At 29.2% G+C, this 20269-nt stretch overlaps 2 protein-coding genes across 4 annotated transcripts in view; one reads left to right on the top strand and one right to left on the bottom strand.

Annotated features, from left to right (window-relative positions):
• The window catches only part of LOC132941811 (basic-leucine zipper transcription factor A-like), a 32425-nt gene that overhangs the window by 11836 nt on the left and 320 nt on the right, over positions 1-20269 (bottom strand). The gene's annotated exons all lie outside the window — the stretch shown is intronic.
• LOC132941097 (uncharacterized) lies at positions 1533-6665 on the top strand. Of its 3 annotated transcripts, XM_061008976.1 has the most exons (4): positions 1533-1679; positions 1765-1849; positions 5647-5875; positions 6155-6665. In XM_061008976.1, the coding sequence occupies exons 1-4, from the start codon at positions 1612-1614 to the stop codon at positions 6520-6522; spliced, it is 750 nt and encodes a 249-aa protein (XP_060864959.1). In that variant the 5' UTR covers positions 1533-1611; the 3' UTR covers positions 6523-6665. The 3 variants fall into 3 exon arrangements, with proteins under 3 accessions (XP_060864959.1, XP_060864960.1, XP_060864961.1); XM_061008977.1 differs by having other exon boundaries at positions 1608-1849; XM_061008978.1 differs by lacking the exons at positions 1533-1679; positions 1765-1849 and adding an exon at positions 2975-3111.

Genomic DNA, 20269 nt, shown 5'->3' with positions numbered 1-20269 from the left:
CTAAGTGTATAAAATTATGCATAAAACATACATTACTTGGTTTACATAGTACCTTCTGGTGTTACAATAATATCACGATTTGTTAAATTTTTCAATAAATAACGGCATATTGTATATACATAATATACAATTGAAACATTTATTTTTCATGATCTAATTGTTTTGCTAACTATAGAGATATGAAAATTGTGTATGTCTTATTAGTTATTTTGCTAGTACTGGACGTTTCGAATTACAGAAAACTACTCGTGACTATCAATAACAGTAGATAGGTACCTATTCGTATGTAATATGTATTAGATATAATGGACAATGGCTATATAAAACCATGTTCCTTATTTCTAGATGTTTTAAATATATTATATAGCTCAAATATCATATTTTTTTTGTAGAATTTCTCTTTATTTAAGTTTTTGTTGAAATAAATCGAAAAATAATAATGCAAAAACAAAAAAATATCGAGAATGAAATGCATTTCAAATAAAATATCTATCATTTTGTAATTTATTGTCTTAGTTAATAGAAATAATAAAAAAAAAAATGTATGCATTGACGCTTAACTTCAAAAGCATTTCCGGAAGTGATCAGCATAGGTACGTTTCAATGTTTCCTAATAACAATAAATTATTAAACCTTATATTATTACAATTTTACAATAATATTATACGTCTTCTTCAACGATTATAAAACATAATGATAACAGCCGTTACCACCGCAATCAATTATTGTATTATTATACATTTTCGTAACGATCTCAAATTGATGAGACTACTTGTCTACATCTTTGTCGTGACCTCTTCTCCACGATATTATGTGTATAGATATATTATTCGGGGACTGCCTTCATATAATAACACTTCTTATGTACACACACACACGTCTTCATTCTTAAACGTTTTTGAGCTTTCTCCGAGACACACACATATACATTTTCGCGTGTCTGTAATTGTTCTTTGAGCCTATCAGCGCAGCTCAACGTCATTAAACATACCTATATGCACTTCTATGTATATAATATTATGATATTCGTTGTATGTTATTGTTATTGGGATCCATGATGCAGCGGATGCAGCGTGCAGTACTGCCGATTAAAACCAATATTATTTACTGAAACCGAATAATAATAATATATTATTAATAATAATGGGTATTTAACCGGTGTCCAACTACGATATCAATGAGCTGGAATAAACTTTAAATAAAAAAAAAATCACAGCAATCCTGGTGCTCTAAACGAGTATTCCAATTAATGGTCAACACAGAACCAGTTTTTTTTAAAGAGGCCTCCCGAAAAAATAACATACACATACACACCAATAATATTCATAGACAAATACCATTAATTTCATCCTGTTCGTTTCCAGTTCTCATTTAAGGCACTCCGAAAACTAGGTCAACGTGTACCTACCTAAACATTTTCAGAACTGTTGTTGAAAAATTATGACATATTACTATCGGTTCAACTGAAAACTTTGATCGCATACACGAAATGACGACATTTGTATGTGGACACAGTGATAAATATTTATATTTATCGACCCGACGTTATTATTTACAATTATTGTGCGCATTTGAATACCGGATATCGGGAGATAACTGATAAAACATAATATGTACCACCACGGCGACACGTTCGGCGTTGTTGAACCAGATTTTTCACGAATTATACAATTTAACAAGTGCATTTTATTCATCACTGTATTATATTATTATGGCGTGTTTTAAAGTGGTAAAAGTTTTATTTTGTATTATTTTCGGTTTTAGCCACTCAACGTCGTGTTATAAGTTACCGAAAAACGACGAGAAGTGTCCAGAAGTCAGGGCCAGAAGCAATTGTGATCTAGACGCAGTAAGAACTATATATGTTATAGTATAACTATTCATTACTAATAAATATATAGTTATATAAAAATTATAAAATAAAAATATCTAAGTACAGTAAGTAGTAATGATAGTAATACTCGTCGAGGCTTTTAAATGTTGTAAATGTGTTTTAGTGTCTATTATAAAAAAAACATTATATTGTTAGAAAAATATTGTTTTCAAATTGAGTTTGTTAAAAGAGAGAGAGCTGGAGAGTCAAATAACAAGTAAATTAAGTCACAAGATTCACTACCAGGTACTTCAGTTTGAGAGGGTACATGTGGACTATGATTGAGCCCTAAATTGAATGCATGCAGATTTGGTAGCAAATTTATTATTATCCATCGCACACCTGGAGTATGATACGATTTTAGGTCGGAGTATGCCAGTATGGCCATACCTACTGGTTGAATGGTACCTACACATTTTACATTCCAAATGACGTTATAGTTACCACAATTAGTTTGTTTTATTTATTTTTTTTTGTTGATCGTTATTGATGCATCATTTTATTAAGGAGCCCTGTGCCGGTTTTTCAAATTTTCCGTAATTCTATAAAATTTGAAAATTATATTTTATATTTTAATTGCCACTTTAATTATAATATTTTTCCACTAATCTACTGCCCGATACCTATTAAGGGGGGGGGGGGGGGGAGGTTGATATTATATTGAAAATAATGACTTCACATGAATAATTATCAGGCCTTGTAGAATTGTCGGATTTTTGACAACTATTTTTTTATCTAAAATTAAAACACTTTCTACATACCACTAAACTCCATTTTTTTTATTTTATTTCAAATAATGGCATAATATAAGTTATAAAAAAAGCTTAAAATTATATTATTATTGAAAACATGTTATAAAGTTTGAGATTAAAATATTGAAAAACAGAGTTCAATATGCTGTCTGTAGAATATGGCACTCTGTTAGTTAAAAAAAAAAGTTATCAAATTTGATTGATTCCGCAGAATAGGATAATTATTCTCGTAGAGCGTATTTTTGTGGAAAAAATTACATTGCACCGGGCGCCTTAATATAAAATAAAGTCTAATGTCTAGTCCAACATTATTGAAGAAATCGTTTTCTGTTTTGCTTTGTAGGTATACTCATAGTTTCAATACGCGTCAGAAGAAGCATTGAAAAGGTTTTTAAAATATTACCTAGGTATCAACGTTATACCAATACAAGCTGAATATTCCGGATTCGCCCGTATTCTGCAGTTTTTCGTGGCAAATCCTATATGGTATATATGCTAAATAGGTGTATCTCGGTTTGAGTATAGGTACCTCAGTCTTAGACTTTTGTGTACTTGACAAATCGGCGTCAGTGTACCTATCTTTGTAAAATAATTCTACCTAGATGGGTAACCACAAGTCATGGATTGGATTTAACATTTGGTATATTTTTTAACGTGGTTTAAACGGTTATAATATCTAAAAAAATCTCTGAGATAAATTAAATTTAGTAGTTTTTGTGTATATAACCTAGACACATACATTTGGTTTTAAGATAATATAGTTTCTTTAATTGAGGCCATGTAAACGCGATGATTTGATGCATGTTTGTAGGTACCTGATCTGCCCGAATAACCAATGGCAACTATTTATATAGGTATCTACAAAAAAAAATAATACTTATTTCTACTATTACTATTATAATCTGCAACCAATGTCCAATAGCATAAACAAAAAAAAGTTTCAATTTCCACCATGAATCTCGAGATAATAGGAAATACCATACAATATACCCTTCAAGCTTTTTTATCCAACAAATACAATTTTATTGACATTCATAGTAAAAAAAAAAAACTAAAAAAAATTTAAACTAAAAATACCCGTAAACAGTTCAAAACAAATCAAAATATTTTGAACATTTTATCGTGTATAGAAAATACTAATATAAAAAACCAGTGAAAATTGCTTGTATCTACATTTACTACGGTTTATACGGTCATTTGCTTTAGAATTATACTTAGAACCAAAATAGATTTTGGCGATAACTAATTTTGCGTAAAAATTCCCATTTTTCCTTAACTTTTTTTTGTTTTACCTGGCTATGAGTAATGAATTATCGTTATAATTGCATAATTGACTGTGATATTCAATGTAGGTATTGTTACAATATATTATATAATATAAACAATTGAATATATAATACATTAATCAATGCTATTGTTTTTTTTAAAGTATTATTTACACATCTGACACATGCTGTAGCTATTTAATTTTTAAACAACTATTAAATAAATAAATTGTATGATTCACTTTTATATTTTAGGAAGTTCAAGTATAAATCCCGCTGATTAAGTTTAAACTTAAGTTTATTGATTACCTAGCTTTTTGACTAACAGGAAGACAAAATAGATTATAATATATGGTATTATACTATATATAATACCAATATACCATAATGTATATGTTTTCACACATGTTTGTTTATGCTCTATTTTAGATTAAATCAGTTTACGTAATTGCAAATCATTTAAATAATAAAAATAACTGTTATAAAATAAACTCCCGATTACTGCGGAACAAAAAGTATTTATTCAATATTAGGACTTCCGACTTAGCCACTTAAGAGATAGATTATAATATTAAATTACATTTTAATTTTTTAAGAATATTAATTTTATACTCGTGAAAAATTATGTCTTATAAATCTTATAAATTATGAGTATATATGCGTCACAAACAAAAAAAAAATTGAATAATATTTTTTGTAGGTATATAATAAATCGTCTTATTCAATATAGTTAATGTATATAAGATAATATAATAATAATATGTGCAAAGGTACATTCATAATGCATGTGATGTACGTTTGTACCAATATGTATATGTATAAAATATGTTATTTGATATTCAAATATGTTTATATAGCTGTTACATATAATGGCGTGTGCAGTCAAATGATAATTTTTTTTTGTCATCGTTGCCATCTCGTATAGTGCACATTGGTGAAAGTGTGGAGGGGGAACTGTGGGAAATTATTCCACTACATATTTTAATTTATAACTTTATCTACCCTTAACTTATTTTATTAAAAACAATCCATGCCTCATCATTCCTCTGTAACGAATTGTGATTTTAAATTATAATGATACCTAATAAAATAAATATGCATATGAGTTACTTATTAGGTATACAGTTTACATCATTCTGTTGAATACCTAACACACTTTATTATTATTACTATTATTATTAAGCACTGTCCTCGCGACAGGTAATGTGTGTGTATGATTTACTTGTGAATTTACTTTGACTAAAAATATTTATTACTAGTAATAAATTACTTTTTTAGTTATTACTATACTAATTGTTTATTTAATTAAGTATAATAATTAATAACTAAAGGGCTCCGTGCAAGGACAAGATAACTCTATTTTTATCCAGTTACTGGAATGTTTTTGATTTAGGTACCGTTGATTGAAAAATCATGTGTAGGTACCTATATATGAGTGACGATTTGTGAAATTGTAGAACCCCCCCCCCCCCCCCTTCCACTCACACAAACACGACGGTACTACCGTTACCAATAATATATGTGTAGGGTATAATACGATCATTGTACTTAATTCTACCTAGTACCTACATAGTACATCTATAATATATATACTACACCTACACCGACTATCGCAGTATCGCCTTTCGGGTGGTATATAATACATTAATACCTATAAAGAAAATATACATCGTTACATCGATATTATGAATCGCATATTATGTAAAAATTAAAATTAATGTTTGATAACATAAATGAAACGTAATCCGATTTTCAGATTAAAGGTCCGTGGAACGTGATCGAGTACTATGCGAGTTCCGAAGAGGTGGAGATCTACAGATGCATGAGGTCGACGTTCAATCTATCGCCGGACACGCCAGAGATTTCCATGGACTTTACGTATAGCTACGCGGATGACCCGGATAACGAGATGCTGACCGGGAACATCACGTGGAATATACCAAGCTTCGAACTTCCCGGTCATTGGGTTCACATGGAAACACCATGTATGGCACATTATTATATTACATAATTGATAACACGTACTTTATAATACGTGCATCAGTTTTAACATAATTTAGTGTTACATAATAATAGTATATTACCTAGTCAAAGTTGATATTTTATCAAAACATAAAGTTATAATTTATAAAGTTTAAATGATGGTACTATATATAACATAAATATTGACGTCAAAGTAACTTTTGATATTTGCAATCTTAGATGAATTAAGTTTTTACAGTGGGTAAAACTAACTTAAAGATGACCACTTTGCGATTTTCCAGACGAAGGCGTTTACAACACGTTTGTACTGGACTGTAAGGACACGTGGGCAGTGCTTTTGCACTGCGCTGAGAAACCGTCCAGCCCGCGGTACCTGTCTAGCATCCTGTTGTCCAGGAACAGGACGGTGCCGGTTAACGTACGCAGTTACGTACACGACAAACTGCCCAAGTACGGCGTCCAACTCGAGTACACTTTCCCTATGGTGCAGGACGATTGCAGTCCCGCCGTCATCCCGCTGTACTACGGTACAAAAACAGTGGCGGCGGGCGACAAGAAGTCCGGGGCCGGCAATTTCAAGCACCCCATGTTGCACAACGACCGTGGCAATAAGCAGCAAACCGAAATCGATACCAATTTCAATAATTGATAATGTGTACTGTTTTTATAAATATCGATTTACTTCAACATATTTTGGTAAAATTAAATTACAAAATCATATACACCGCAGGTGTGCATTATATACTCAAACATGATCGATATTGTAATTTGATCATTAAATTTATGCCTATACGTTTGCATGTTATTTATTTATATTTAAAGACGTGCGTTTTGTTGTTTTTTTACAGTTAACCGTCGCGCGTCGTCGGCATAATAATAACAATTAATATAATTTACAGCGGTCTTACTTTTCAAACTCTTCGTTTCTCCGCGACGAGAATATTTTTACGGCCTCGGTAATCCACTGGCTGCTGTATAATGTAGTTGCATATTTTATTAATAATACAAGGTAGGTATATAGGTTAGGTTAACATCAACGTGCAATTATACATTCTTTCAAATGCAAACACATTATTATTACTTTTAGTTTTCACTAGCTAGCCTAAAAATTTGAATTATTTATGACGTGTGTCTTTTTATTGTAATGAAAATAATTAGACCGTTTGAAACATTATACGAGCTATTTGAATATAATGTAATATATACGTATCGTTGGTTCGCATCTAACAACAATGATCATGTCACAGTAATACAAACAATATATTTTATTATGAATATTAGGTATCTCAACAAATAAAATACTTGCTTGCGTTTTTCTTTTTTACAACCAAGTACTTGTAGACTTTATAGGCTTATAATTTGTAGTATTCGCATATTATTTTATATTATAATGGTATAATATTATACTGTTTGAAATCCCGAAATCGAACGAAATATACAGATAATATTATAATTTAGTATATTATAGAATAATGAGAAATCTGGCCGATGTATAAAGTATTCGATCGGTGATTTTATCGGAAAAACGACGGATGTATCTAGGTATACGATATTATAATGATAGTAATTATTTCATACCGAGGAACATGAATGCGCGGCGATCTCGTTTGTTTGATCTGTACACATTATATTATATACAACGCTAATCAATGGCATGCTAATAACGTACGCGTAAAATGAACTAAACCAGTGCGTATTATAAACTTATATACCTGTACCTATATTATATTATATACAACACACATATATAGTACGTGTGGTCCTGATGAGCGTGTGTGTGTGTGTGTGTGCGTATAATAATATCAATGGATCATTAATACTTGGTTTTTTTTTTTATTTTACTTTCCATAACATTTTTTCGTACGCAAATGGCGTGTTGTTATATATACGCGCGCACACCACACGATAGGAGGAAGTAGTTATTCGGTTAGCCCCTGTCGGCGGCGGCGGCTTCCTTTCGCTTCCGACACCACTGAGTGGCGGCTCGCGTACACACTCACTCATTCACACACACTCACCACCAACACGTATTATATACATGTATAATAATCTATCCAGTTCCCATAAAACGGGGTTCCACTTACGACGATGACTTATGAGTGTGTGTGTGTGCCACGGAGAAATAAAAAGTACACAGAGGGGAGGCGATTAAGCCTGGAGCGCGTATAGTGCGCGCGCGCGGGTATATAATATACCTGGCTGCTGCTGCCGCCGCTTCAGGTACTTATGTACAACTACAGGTACATAACATATATAGATATGCGAGAAGAAGATAATAAGTAGGTCACGGGGCCGACCTGCCCGGTGGAATGCAGACTGACCGCCCCTCCCGCCCAAGGTGCTTTCCCTCGCTCACCGCACCTCCCTCCCAGGACACCCGTCGCTCGTCCGCCAGAGACCCGCCGCGTAGACGGCCGACGGGGACACGTGGGAACCGGCCCGCGAGTCCATTGCCAAAATCGCATTAATCCTGCTTATTATCCCTTTCATTTTGTCATTACACATGAGATTTACACTCGCACACACGAACGTATGTTATATTGCAGTACCTACGCAGTATAATATGGACTGGCCCTGCAGCTGATGACTTCTTCCCCCTCCTATATGAGATTTTCGAGATGCTTGTTAAAGTCTTACTGGATCTTAGTAGGTAAAAATATCTCAAAACCTTAAGTGTATTTCCGTTAAAGATGTTCGTATAGAGCTGCGAATAATTTTCGATGGAAATTTGATTTTGTTAGTCATTAGTTATTACTTATAACACTTCGGTTATAAATACGAACGGTACATTACATAAATTAGGTACTCTTAAATATTATGTTTTACTCGACGATAATGATTGAATCATCTCGAACAATGATTGTTAATCCGATAAAGAGAAATAAAAAAGTTGATAATAGATAGTATAGGCATACATTTATAATATATACCTATCGGCTATAAGTATTTATTATATATTTATATGGGGTGATCTATTTAATGTAAGACAGAATTTAACGTTATTTTAGAAAACAATTACGTTTCTACAAACATTTCACTTGACACTTATATAATTTTAAGTCGTTGCAAAATAACATTTTTGGGAAAAATGTGATATTTATCCAATTTTTTTTGTTGTTATCATTTTTTAAGTTTCTTACATTTTTGAATGACAACATATATTTTTCATTTCATAGGTAATTAAAGCAAAATATTATTTGCAGTATTTTTATCTATAAAATCAAATTTCTGACAAATAATTTATTAGTGATAACTTTAAATACTTTTATCTCATAAGCTACTCGTCCGAAATTCAAATAATATCCTGCTTTGGAATGAAGAAATTAAAAATGCATGATGGCAATAAAAATAAAATAATAAATATATGTTTTAAAGAAAAATATTGTTTTTTAATGACGTTTAAAATTATGTGGAAAATAACATTCAAAAACATTAATAGTATATTGAAATAGTGAGTTTAACTTTAAATGGATCACCTGGTATATAGGTACCTACGTGATGAACAAACGTGCCCATCCCATCGCAACGGCAATACGGTATGACGATCTGCAAAAAAAAAATCAGATTACAATAGGAAACTAGTCGTGAAGAAGTCATCGACGGGAAAAACACACACGGTGGCCACTCTACGTACTGTGTTATATCACCTCTGAACAGCGGAACCCTCCGAATAGCGGACACATTTTCAGCGACCGAGAGGTGTCCGGTATTTACAGGTTTCGCTGTAAGTACCAAATATAATTTGTACGATTCGGCGGGGTGTATATAATATTATGATATAATATATAGGCATTGTGGACACCGCGACCGGAACTACGACGTTAGCGGCGGTGGCGAGCGAAGGAGACGATCCGGCGGAGGCTGTACGACGCATAGAAGCGGTCCATTTGATCGTCGATATGTGTAGGTACATATATTATTATTATTATTATACTCGAAGGAAGAAGGTGCGTTACGCACGAGTCCGCGTTCGAACTACTGCACCTAATAACAATATAATAACGCGTGCGATCGCCGTATATACCTACCGCCGATATAGCAATAATATATAATACCCATGTGTAGTATACTATATAGTATGTATCATATATATTGTTTTATTATTATTTATCATCATACGGATATTATTTTTGCCGCCGCGTGCGCGGGAGAAAAGGCGAACTCGCAATAATTAAAAACTTTTTTTTTGTTGTACTTTTACACAGGTATACGTTACTATTATTATTATCATAACGATGATGATAATTATATCGCTACAACACGACTGCGTGTTATTATTATTATTTCGGCGTTGTTGTGTATAATAATATTATTATTATTATCATCATCATCATCATGTATCGTACTTGTATCCGTTCCGTTGCCGGATACGTTAATTAATTAATAAGGGGAAAAGAAAAACGATCGTACGCGCTGCAGCTCTCAGCAGATCGACGCCAACTTCAGAATATTTAATACCACGGTATACGCCCGATGCTGCGCGTATATAGAATTATAATATTATATATGATTATTATGATTATTATATTATATGGGCACTCTATCGCTGCACACATCGTAATTTTTTTCACACACACGCGCACGTCGTGACTGATAATAACTATTCGCGGGAGGAAACAATAATATAATGTAATAAAATAATGATACATGCAGCACGGACATGACAGTGATAATGATTGAGATACGTGTAACCAGTGGCGTAACTTTTGGAGCCAATATTTTTTTTCAGAGGGGTGGGAAATTTGATAGCATTTAAAGTGGGGCCCGTAAATTGACTGTGTACAATTTTACCGGTGAGGTACATTTTTTTTACCGTTATTCTGAAAACCGAGTGAACACTAAATTTGTGTGTTTTTTATTTATTCTCATACGATTAGGATTATAATACAAAATGAATATGACTAGGGATCACTGATAAGTTATAAGAATATTGTGATTATTAAACACCATGATACGGTAACTACATTTTTATTTTTTATTACTTTATATTAATATATTATTATATTCGTTAAAATAATATATAATAATAAATCAGACTGTTAATTTGAAAATATTATTAATATATTAATTATAATAAAGAATTGTTTATTTATAAATGTTATATTAATTGTATTACTTTATAGTTTATACAAATACTCTAATACCCTATACATGTATATTTATAATTTTACGATTTATTATATCCAAATAGAATTTTTAGTTTATCGTTTTATAAATGTATATATATAACGAAGATTTTAATGGAACAATTAAACCGAGTTATTAAGTTTATTAGTAAATTTAAAAACCATGTAGGTAATCTATAAAAAAAATGTAACAAAGTTGTAAGGGCATTAATTAATACATAATATAATATAACCAAATTTAATGATTTTATCGTACATTTAGGTATAGGTACTGCTAAAATTGTTTGATAAATACTGAAAAATTGTTTTGCGTAAAATTCACATCACTATAACTATTGTAAATATATTATTATATCAAGCATAAAAGATATGACTTTTAGTGTAGATACGAGATCGGACATGCTTATACAGTATAATTGTATAATATTATAATTATATAATTGTATATTATTTTAATAAATAATAATTATCTAGTACTGTATAGGTACGTAAAATGAACATGAACAATTAATATTCAAGCTAAAGCAGTATGTCTTAAAAAAACAATGTGTTAGACTATATTATAGAGCTCAAACAAGGGAATAAAACGATGTCTTTGTTCTAACTATATAAAATGTCAAGGGGCAACCTTCCCCCCAACCGATTACACCCATGCGAGTAATTGTATATCGTTATATGATTAACAATATTATATTAGTTATTATTACCTATGAATATAACTAAATAATAATTTATAATTCTAGCAATCTTCACGATACCGTTTTGAGAACCATTGCAGCAGCAGGATGCGATTTGCAATGAATTATATTAATTTGATAAGATTTAATAAAATTACCGGAAAGCAATTTATATTTTTTGTATTTCAATATTTTATTATACAATCTGTAATTATTTATTTACAGTAAGTATAAATGATGTTAGTATTTAATGATTTGAAGTCTTAGGGGAAGAATCCATCCATTGATGGAACTACGCGGTAGTGGGAAATGATTCCTAATAATTCAAGAGGTCTCGACACCAATTTCGTTTCAGTCACCTTCTGGGGTCACCTAGGATGTTTCGAGTAGATATATTGAAGATTAGAAGATTACGGTGGTTGGATAGATTTGAGTGGAAACGTTTGTAGAGAGTTTTTCTACATGTTAGTGACGGTCCATGGGTAGGTTATTGAAGATTATGGTAGGGCAGATTTTTACACGGGCTCGATAGGTCACGGGCTCGATGGGCTATGTTCCTGTGACCGTCTGTTTAAAAAAAAAAAAAAAAACATTGTGAGGCTTCATGGGTCGGGGGTACTATAAAACCACGACTCATGCGAGTCCAAAACAAAGATGTGTACATTTTTTATTAAATAAACGATGCTGCATGGGAGTTAAGTAATGTGAAAACAGTTCGGCTCCCATGTAGTGATTATATTCGAAAAAAAAAAAAAAGGGCAGATTTTTACTTAGATGTATTGTACCCTGTATTTCAAGCCACTTTGACGATATCGCAACGTTTTTAATCATATTTCTAAACAAATTTTGAAGCAAGCATATATGCACATGCACGTGTCACGCTAAGTTTCCACGCTAATTATAAAATTACTGATAATACAGGGATAACATAGATTCTCGAATGAAACAAATCGTATATCTAGTATATTATTATATTTTTGATTTTTATGGTTTTGTCGACTTTAAATCCATCTTTTGATATGGTTAATCTTTAGAACAGTTAAGTGTTTACAACACTTAATTGTAAAAGAGTGCTTCTATTTGCTCAGAAAATCGTTAAATTGATTTCAGATTTACATAATATTTTCTATTTTAATTCAAAACAATATGGATAAACAATTTTGTTGAAACCACTATGGCACTATAGCTCGATATAGCTTATAAATACGTGACAATATATGACACAAAATAATATTTATGTTATTTGAAGATGTGTATAAACAGTCAACACACGCCTTAATATTATAATCATTAAGCGGTACTTACATTTTTATTTACCAGATTAATTTCCTATAAGGTAGGTTTTAGGTACAAAATGATTTATTTTTATGTTACCTGCAAGGCTACAAATTACTATAGAGTCGTGTCTGGTAGGGGATATTTATTTTATAGATTATATTTTTATTACGACTTTGGCATGATTATCTTTATAACAAAAACACAAACAATTTAAGTTTTTATACAGCATTGACATTAAGTCAATGGACAATGGTTGTTATTATAAGTATGATAATATTTGTATAAATAGACCTATTATTTAAAACATTTTATTCATTATTTGTAGAATTCCACAAACTAAACCCATGTTCATTCACTGTTCGAACTAGGTACGCCAAACACTGCTCATGGATAAATTAAACTGTAGTGCGCGTGGCTAACTATATATTTATCTTCATAATAAACTGGCAAGTATTAACGCAATTTTGGCGATTTAGGTATACATTTTAACACGTATTATAGTAAATTACCATACCACTTACTGTACCTATAGTTTTTCAATAGGACATTTGTCATTGTATTATTATACACATCATTATAATAATATGGGTATGACATCGATAAAAAAACATTTCAATATCGTCGTTGTTACATACGCGATACGCACATCAAATCGGAAATTAATATGTTATCCCCAATCCCCCCCCTCCTTGTTATACGGCTCAATCAATGTTTAATACTGATGACGATTGTAATTCAAACGGTACTACTAATTTGTTTTAAGAGTTTGATACACGAAGTGATGTGGTATGTAACTATAGAGTGCGTAAGCGTACCTAGGCTACGGGTCACACGTGAGTTAACGTTTTGTATTTCTATCGTAAAATATTGTTGAGAATATAATATATCACTATATTATGAACTTTGACGAATATATTAATAGATTGACTATTTTTAATTCAAAGCTGTGTGTGGGGGTCTTAATGTTATAAATACACGTTTGTTATCCGTTAGTAATACGTTTCAGTAACATATTATATTCTCATACACATACCTGCCTATATCAAATTATTTATAGTTACCTAAATATAAAAGAAAATGAAAATCAATAACTGTGGCTTGGTGCAAGAAAGGCCAATGTAACATTTTGATGTTTGACCAATTTCATTAAAATTTGGATACGTTACTTGAGTTAAAACGGCCATTATGTAGGTACACTTTGTTTCTTTATTTTGCTCGTGAGTCGTGTCCATACATTTTTGGATCGTTAAAACAAATTTCTTGATCGTAATATAAATATTTTCACAATTTTTTGCGTTGTTTGAAATTACTTTTGATAACTTTTTATCCGTGGGTTGGAGTATTTTTTGTAAATTTGCATAATTCATGGGATCAAATAGTTGTTGAATGAAATAATTTTAGGTACTGGACTATACAGTCAAATAGGTATACACCACGTGACATATACAATCACTATTGTGGTTACCACCAAGATTACCAGGATACCTGTTACAATGTTAGCTACTACAGTTAATATATTAACATTTTGTATGATCAAGTAGGTATCGGAACTTTATGCGAAGAAAAATCATTGATATAATATGCGCCGGGTCCATGAAAAAGGGTGGTTTGGAGAATACACTCCCTCACAACATTGCCTTTTTTCATCTAGGTCATTCACAGTTATTGACATTATCTAATTGAAAACAAGCGTACTTCTGTGAGACTTCTGAAGCATAATGTAATTCATTATTTTCCACGTCATGTATAGATCTTTCGATCTTTCGGCCTGATATGTGCATAAATATAAATTAAAAAAATTTTGCAGTAAATACTTTTTTTTATAAAATATGAATTTTTTAAATTCATAATTATTCAAAATTTTTAATAATATTCAAAAGTGTGCATCATCTTTTTATTATTGTTAAGAAAAATGTTTATATTTTAATATAATACTTTATTATTAATATTATTACAATAAAATTATTATTAAATATTTTGAATATGCAGCTACCTAAAAAATATGCAATTGTAATATTTTTTAGCATTATTTATGAGCTTTAAATTGATGCTTTTCATTAATATTTGTTTTGCTTTTATTAGGCCAACTAAACCAAAACAACCCAAATTATTATTGTGTCGTTAAAATTGTATAAGTTTACTGTACATATGGTATATTATAATTAATAACTAATATATACCTACTCAAATTGTATTGTATAAATTGTAATATATAATATTAAATAAATCTTTGTTACTTAGGTACTAAATTAATACATACCTATATGCGTGATCTGTTGAGGTTACCGGCGTATGTAGTTCTGCAAATTATAATGGAATAAAACTAACCTTAAAAAATTGTTGAGTAATTATGCCTTTATGTCACAAAGAAGAGCAAAACTTAATTTACTTAGTCAAACGAACTATGCAATGATCATTATTTCAATAAAATAAGTATATAAATATATTACAATAAAAAAATATTTTAAATAAATGTAAATTTAAATTGTAACAGAACTATATTTCCGTGCTAAATAATAACTATAGACACCATGTCAAAAAACTGTTGAATATTATTTTATAATAATAGAAAAATGAATAATTTTGCTTTAATCTGATGTCTGATAATCTTTATACTGCACATTCGTGTGAAATCATCAATGGCAATTAATTGATTAAATTAATCGTTCATTATTATTAAGGTTTTTTTTTATCAATTCAATTATTCCTCTACTAAAATATTTATAACGATTTTTACGTTGTAAAATAAATTTCAAGAATCGTGCCGGAGATATTCGGCAGCATAACATTATGAAGTTAATTATTTTAATCATAGTTTCTTTTCATTACCTATAGATTGTGTAAACTCAGCAGTTCACACGTACCTAACATCAGTGCTGTTTGCTCTAAGGACAATGTTCTTAATACTCTTAATACATCAATTTATTGTATGCCCTACCCCTTATAAAATTACTGTTTTATTATCATTTATAATAACTATATTATAATGTTACAGGGTATGATAGTGAAAGGCCAGTGGCAAAGAGTTACAACCTTTAACTGTGATTTAGTTCTTAATGTACTAAATAATAATAAATATAAACAGCCTATTATGTTACATTTAAAATATTTATTATTGTTCAAATAATTTTTTTTAACTAAGTACAATATACAAAAAATCATATAACTACAATAACATTATTGCAATACCGAAATTGTTAAATTAATAATAATAGTATTAATATATCGAAATAGGTATAACAACTTTACCACCAAAAATCGAATAAATCATTAGGAAACATAATTATTTTCTTTATAAAAATGTATTAACTTATTTTATATTTTCTTCTATAACGTTTGTATTTTAATTTGATAGATGAATCATTCACATAATATTGTATTATTCAATTTTTAGGAAAATAACTGTTGAACGATAAATTACATTTATTGAAAATATAATCCATTTTCAAAACCAAATTCTTTTTTAAATCGTTGACCTACTCGTCGGGTGTTTTATTACAAATCGAGGGTTATTGTATAGAAAGCGGAGCGAAGATGAAAGCCGAAACTACTAATAATTACTGTCGATTACATGAATATCAGAAGCGGAATTTACTACTGACCTTTTCTATGGAAATAAATTCTCGGGTGGAGTTCTTACAACATTTTTATGACCCGTCTTTTCCGGTGGAATTTACATGTGCCACATAATGTTTACGAAAATTGACTTTGAAAATATTCAATTTCATACTAAAAATCATTCAATTTATTTATTTATTCTAAAAACATCGTAGGTAATAAAAACATTTTATTTAAAAAAATTATAATTGCAATTTGTAATATAATCATGTATATATGTAGGTACATAATATTAATATACATACATGAATTGATAAATACATATTGCATTTATACTATTATTACAACTGTATTATATTAAAACATATATTTACTTATATTTTTAATTAAATTAAATTAATTATCACTCACATTGAAGTTTTTATATTATGAATTTATGAATTACTTTAAAAACGTCTTTAATATTTAAATTATTAATTGAGTACCTAGTAGGTAAATAATGAAAGTGAAAATGTATTGTAACATTCTTTTATAGACTTACAGCTAAGTACTAAGCACGTACATAGAAAAATATTTTACAATTCAGGAAAAACAACTATGCATTAATAATTAGTTTTATACATTAAATAATACAATTAGAACAATTAATGTTAACTGATGATAAAAAAAAATTAAGTGATTTCCAGTCATTGCTAGTTGCTATATTATTATCGAATAGATAAAATTATAATATTATATTAATGATTATGAATTTTCATTAACAGGAATATGAAAGAGTAAAATACACCTAATATGTTTTTACAATCCCTGAAATTAAAACTAAAAAGCTTAACTTAAACCGTCTTCAATTACAAAATGTGACATACTTTCAAGTGTATAGCAGGTTACTATACACAATAATTGAATTATATTATATTATATTCACACATTAAATTTAGTAGATAAGTGTTTTAGATTGGCCACTGGGGTGTTGTGCCATTACATTTTAAAGCGATAATAATCATTAATCACATTCTAAAACTGTTCCATTTTTGAAATTTTTTTATGGTATTCTAGAAAACGAGAATTCTTTTATTTTAATATAGGTACTCGTACAATTTATGCCTAGGTTTTCGATCTATAATTACCTACGTACTACACGAACATTTTTGAGCAATTTTACTATTGAAAAAAGTGTTAGAAAAACAGCCATATTTACTATAATTAAATGCGTTATGCAATTACTTTTTAGTTTTTATGCACTTATATAGATGATATTATAGATACAACATACAAATCGTAATTTCAATTAACTTTCTAGTATTTATCTTATTACTGCTAAATTTGAAATAACTATAGGTAAACCTAACGACTAACAACCTTATCATCTACTATATACCTATATACGAAAGAATACGTTATAAAAGTTACGTTTATAAAGCAATTAATTATTTTTCATTCCTTAAAATATACAGTTTTATATTGTTTTGATGAAATATATAATATATCAAAGTATTGCGTGCAATAGATTTATATTTGAAAGTTTTTGATTTTTAATTATACGTTGTAATTCATTGCGAAATATATGTGTACAAATATTTATTTAAAATTTTAGATTCTGAGCGGAGTGAGTTTATTTGTTTTTAATTCGTGTCTGTCATCACGTTGTGGGGCAGTAAAAATGTTTCGATTTTCTACTTTAGTATCTTTTTAGGTAAAGAATGGGGCTGGAGGTAAAAGATAACATTTCCTAGAAGTTTTCCCAGAAGAAATTAAAGAAAAATAAGATTTTTAAGATTATGATTTTGTTTCTTTATGTAGGGAACTTTAAAAAACAATACATTCATGACATTTTGACCAAATTTTTATATTGGGATTTTCTACACATCATACATTTTTCAAAATATTTTGACTCTTTTTGAGCGATTTATAGGCATAAGAAAAGTTTTTTTTTTAAATTATTGTCGATAAAAAAATTTTTGTTAAATCAGAAATTTGAAAATTCAATGAGTACATAAGGTTCCTTTTAAATTGCCGTCAGTGGAAAAAAAAAGATTGAAGTTAGACATTGGATATTCACCCGATTCTCATAGAACAATTTTGTAAAAACAATTAACCGTAGATACGTGCACTAAATCTTTATTTATCATTTTTTATACATTATAACATTTAAAAAATATTTTCACTCGTTTTGAGCTATTGATAGACATTTAAAATTTTTTCTTTCTCGTTTGTGGGGTCAAAATCCTTGAAATCTAACACAAGAGTCCTCGTAAGTTCTAATAATGACAGTTGAGAAATGTCAAAGATCTATTTGCATGGCTATTTTTTATAGAATCTATTGTAAGTTCAAATTGTTGACCAAAATCTCGAAAATTTGCAAATTATTTTGTACAACATTCATTTTTTTTTTTATTTAAATAAACAAATATACAGTTTTACATTAATTGTACATTTGAATTATCTATCTTCAGTAAGCTAGGCTTGTGGCGAAAATAGAGAGTTATAAATTGATACATATCATGCTTAAAAACTAAAAAAAGGAAAAACTAAAACACTATTATTGCGTAATTATACAATACAATAAAATAAAAAATAAAAATAAATAAATAATGTTTACTAATATTATATATTTTAGCGTTGTATAACAATGTGGAAAAACTAATGGCCTTAGCTGCAGAAGTTTAATTAAATTAATACAAAAAAAAATATTCAAACATTATTTATTTTTCCATTTTTATATACTAGATATAATATACTATTGAATTTAATATAGACTCTGTTTTCTTTTGATCGGCGTCGATGACACATCACACACTTTTCGCTAACAAGTAGCTAATACATGTAATTTATAGTTAGCAGTTTAATATGACCTCCCGTATACCTTTTAATTTAGAATTATAATATTGCATTGCAAAAATTGGAAAAAATATACACTTCATAGATATTTTATAGGTATATAGAATTCAGTGGCGGTTCATGTCATTATTTGCAATGTCTTCAGTGTCACGTTATGTATATAAATACAGTGAAGGAGAAAATATTAAGTATAAATATAAATATTTTAATAAAATTAGGTAGTACCTACCTAATTTTATTAAAATATTATACTCCTAAAAGGCTACAATTATTCAAGGATCTCATGAATTAATATTATTTTCTATTTGTTCATCCAGTTGAATTAATAAATTTGCTTAATTATATTAACTATAGTAAATTGAATTCATGATAAATAAAATGTTCGCATAAAAATTGCAGGATTACCTATACATAAACTATAAAAATAATCCATAATACGGCACCAAAAAAAGTCTTGTCTTAGCATTGTGACTTGTGTTACAACATAATTGTACTAAACATGAATACATCATAAATGAATAAAATCGTGATGTGACTAAATAAAAATATTTATTAAAATGTTTCGTTTTATAATATAGTTATTATATTATTATTATGATTTAAGAAGGTACAAAAAACAAATTATTATAAATGTCGTATATACTCAACTATAACAGTATCTGATATACATTTCTGTTACCGGTTATTGTTATTATTACTTAGTTTAAGACCTTATATTATATTGCCAAATGCCAACGTTATCAGGTAATATATTTTTTTATCAATAAAAACTAAAAAGAAATATATTTCTCACATTTTTGTAACATTAAACATTGGTTATTCCGTAACAATCGATACTTGTAATACAATTTTGAACTTTAATAACTATTAATAATTTTAGTTGGAAAATTAAATAAAAAATACTTTTTATTGTTGAAAA

Source organism: Metopolophium dirhodum, chromosome 3, assembly GCF_019925205.1.
Source record: "Metopolophium dirhodum isolate CAU chromosome 3, ASM1992520v1, whole genome shotgun sequence".
Taxonomy (NCBI): domain Eukaryota; kingdom Metazoa; phylum Arthropoda; class Insecta; order Hemiptera; family Aphididae; genus Metopolophium; species Metopolophium dirhodum.
This window is presented reverse-complemented; position numbering and strand designations above follow the sequence as displayed.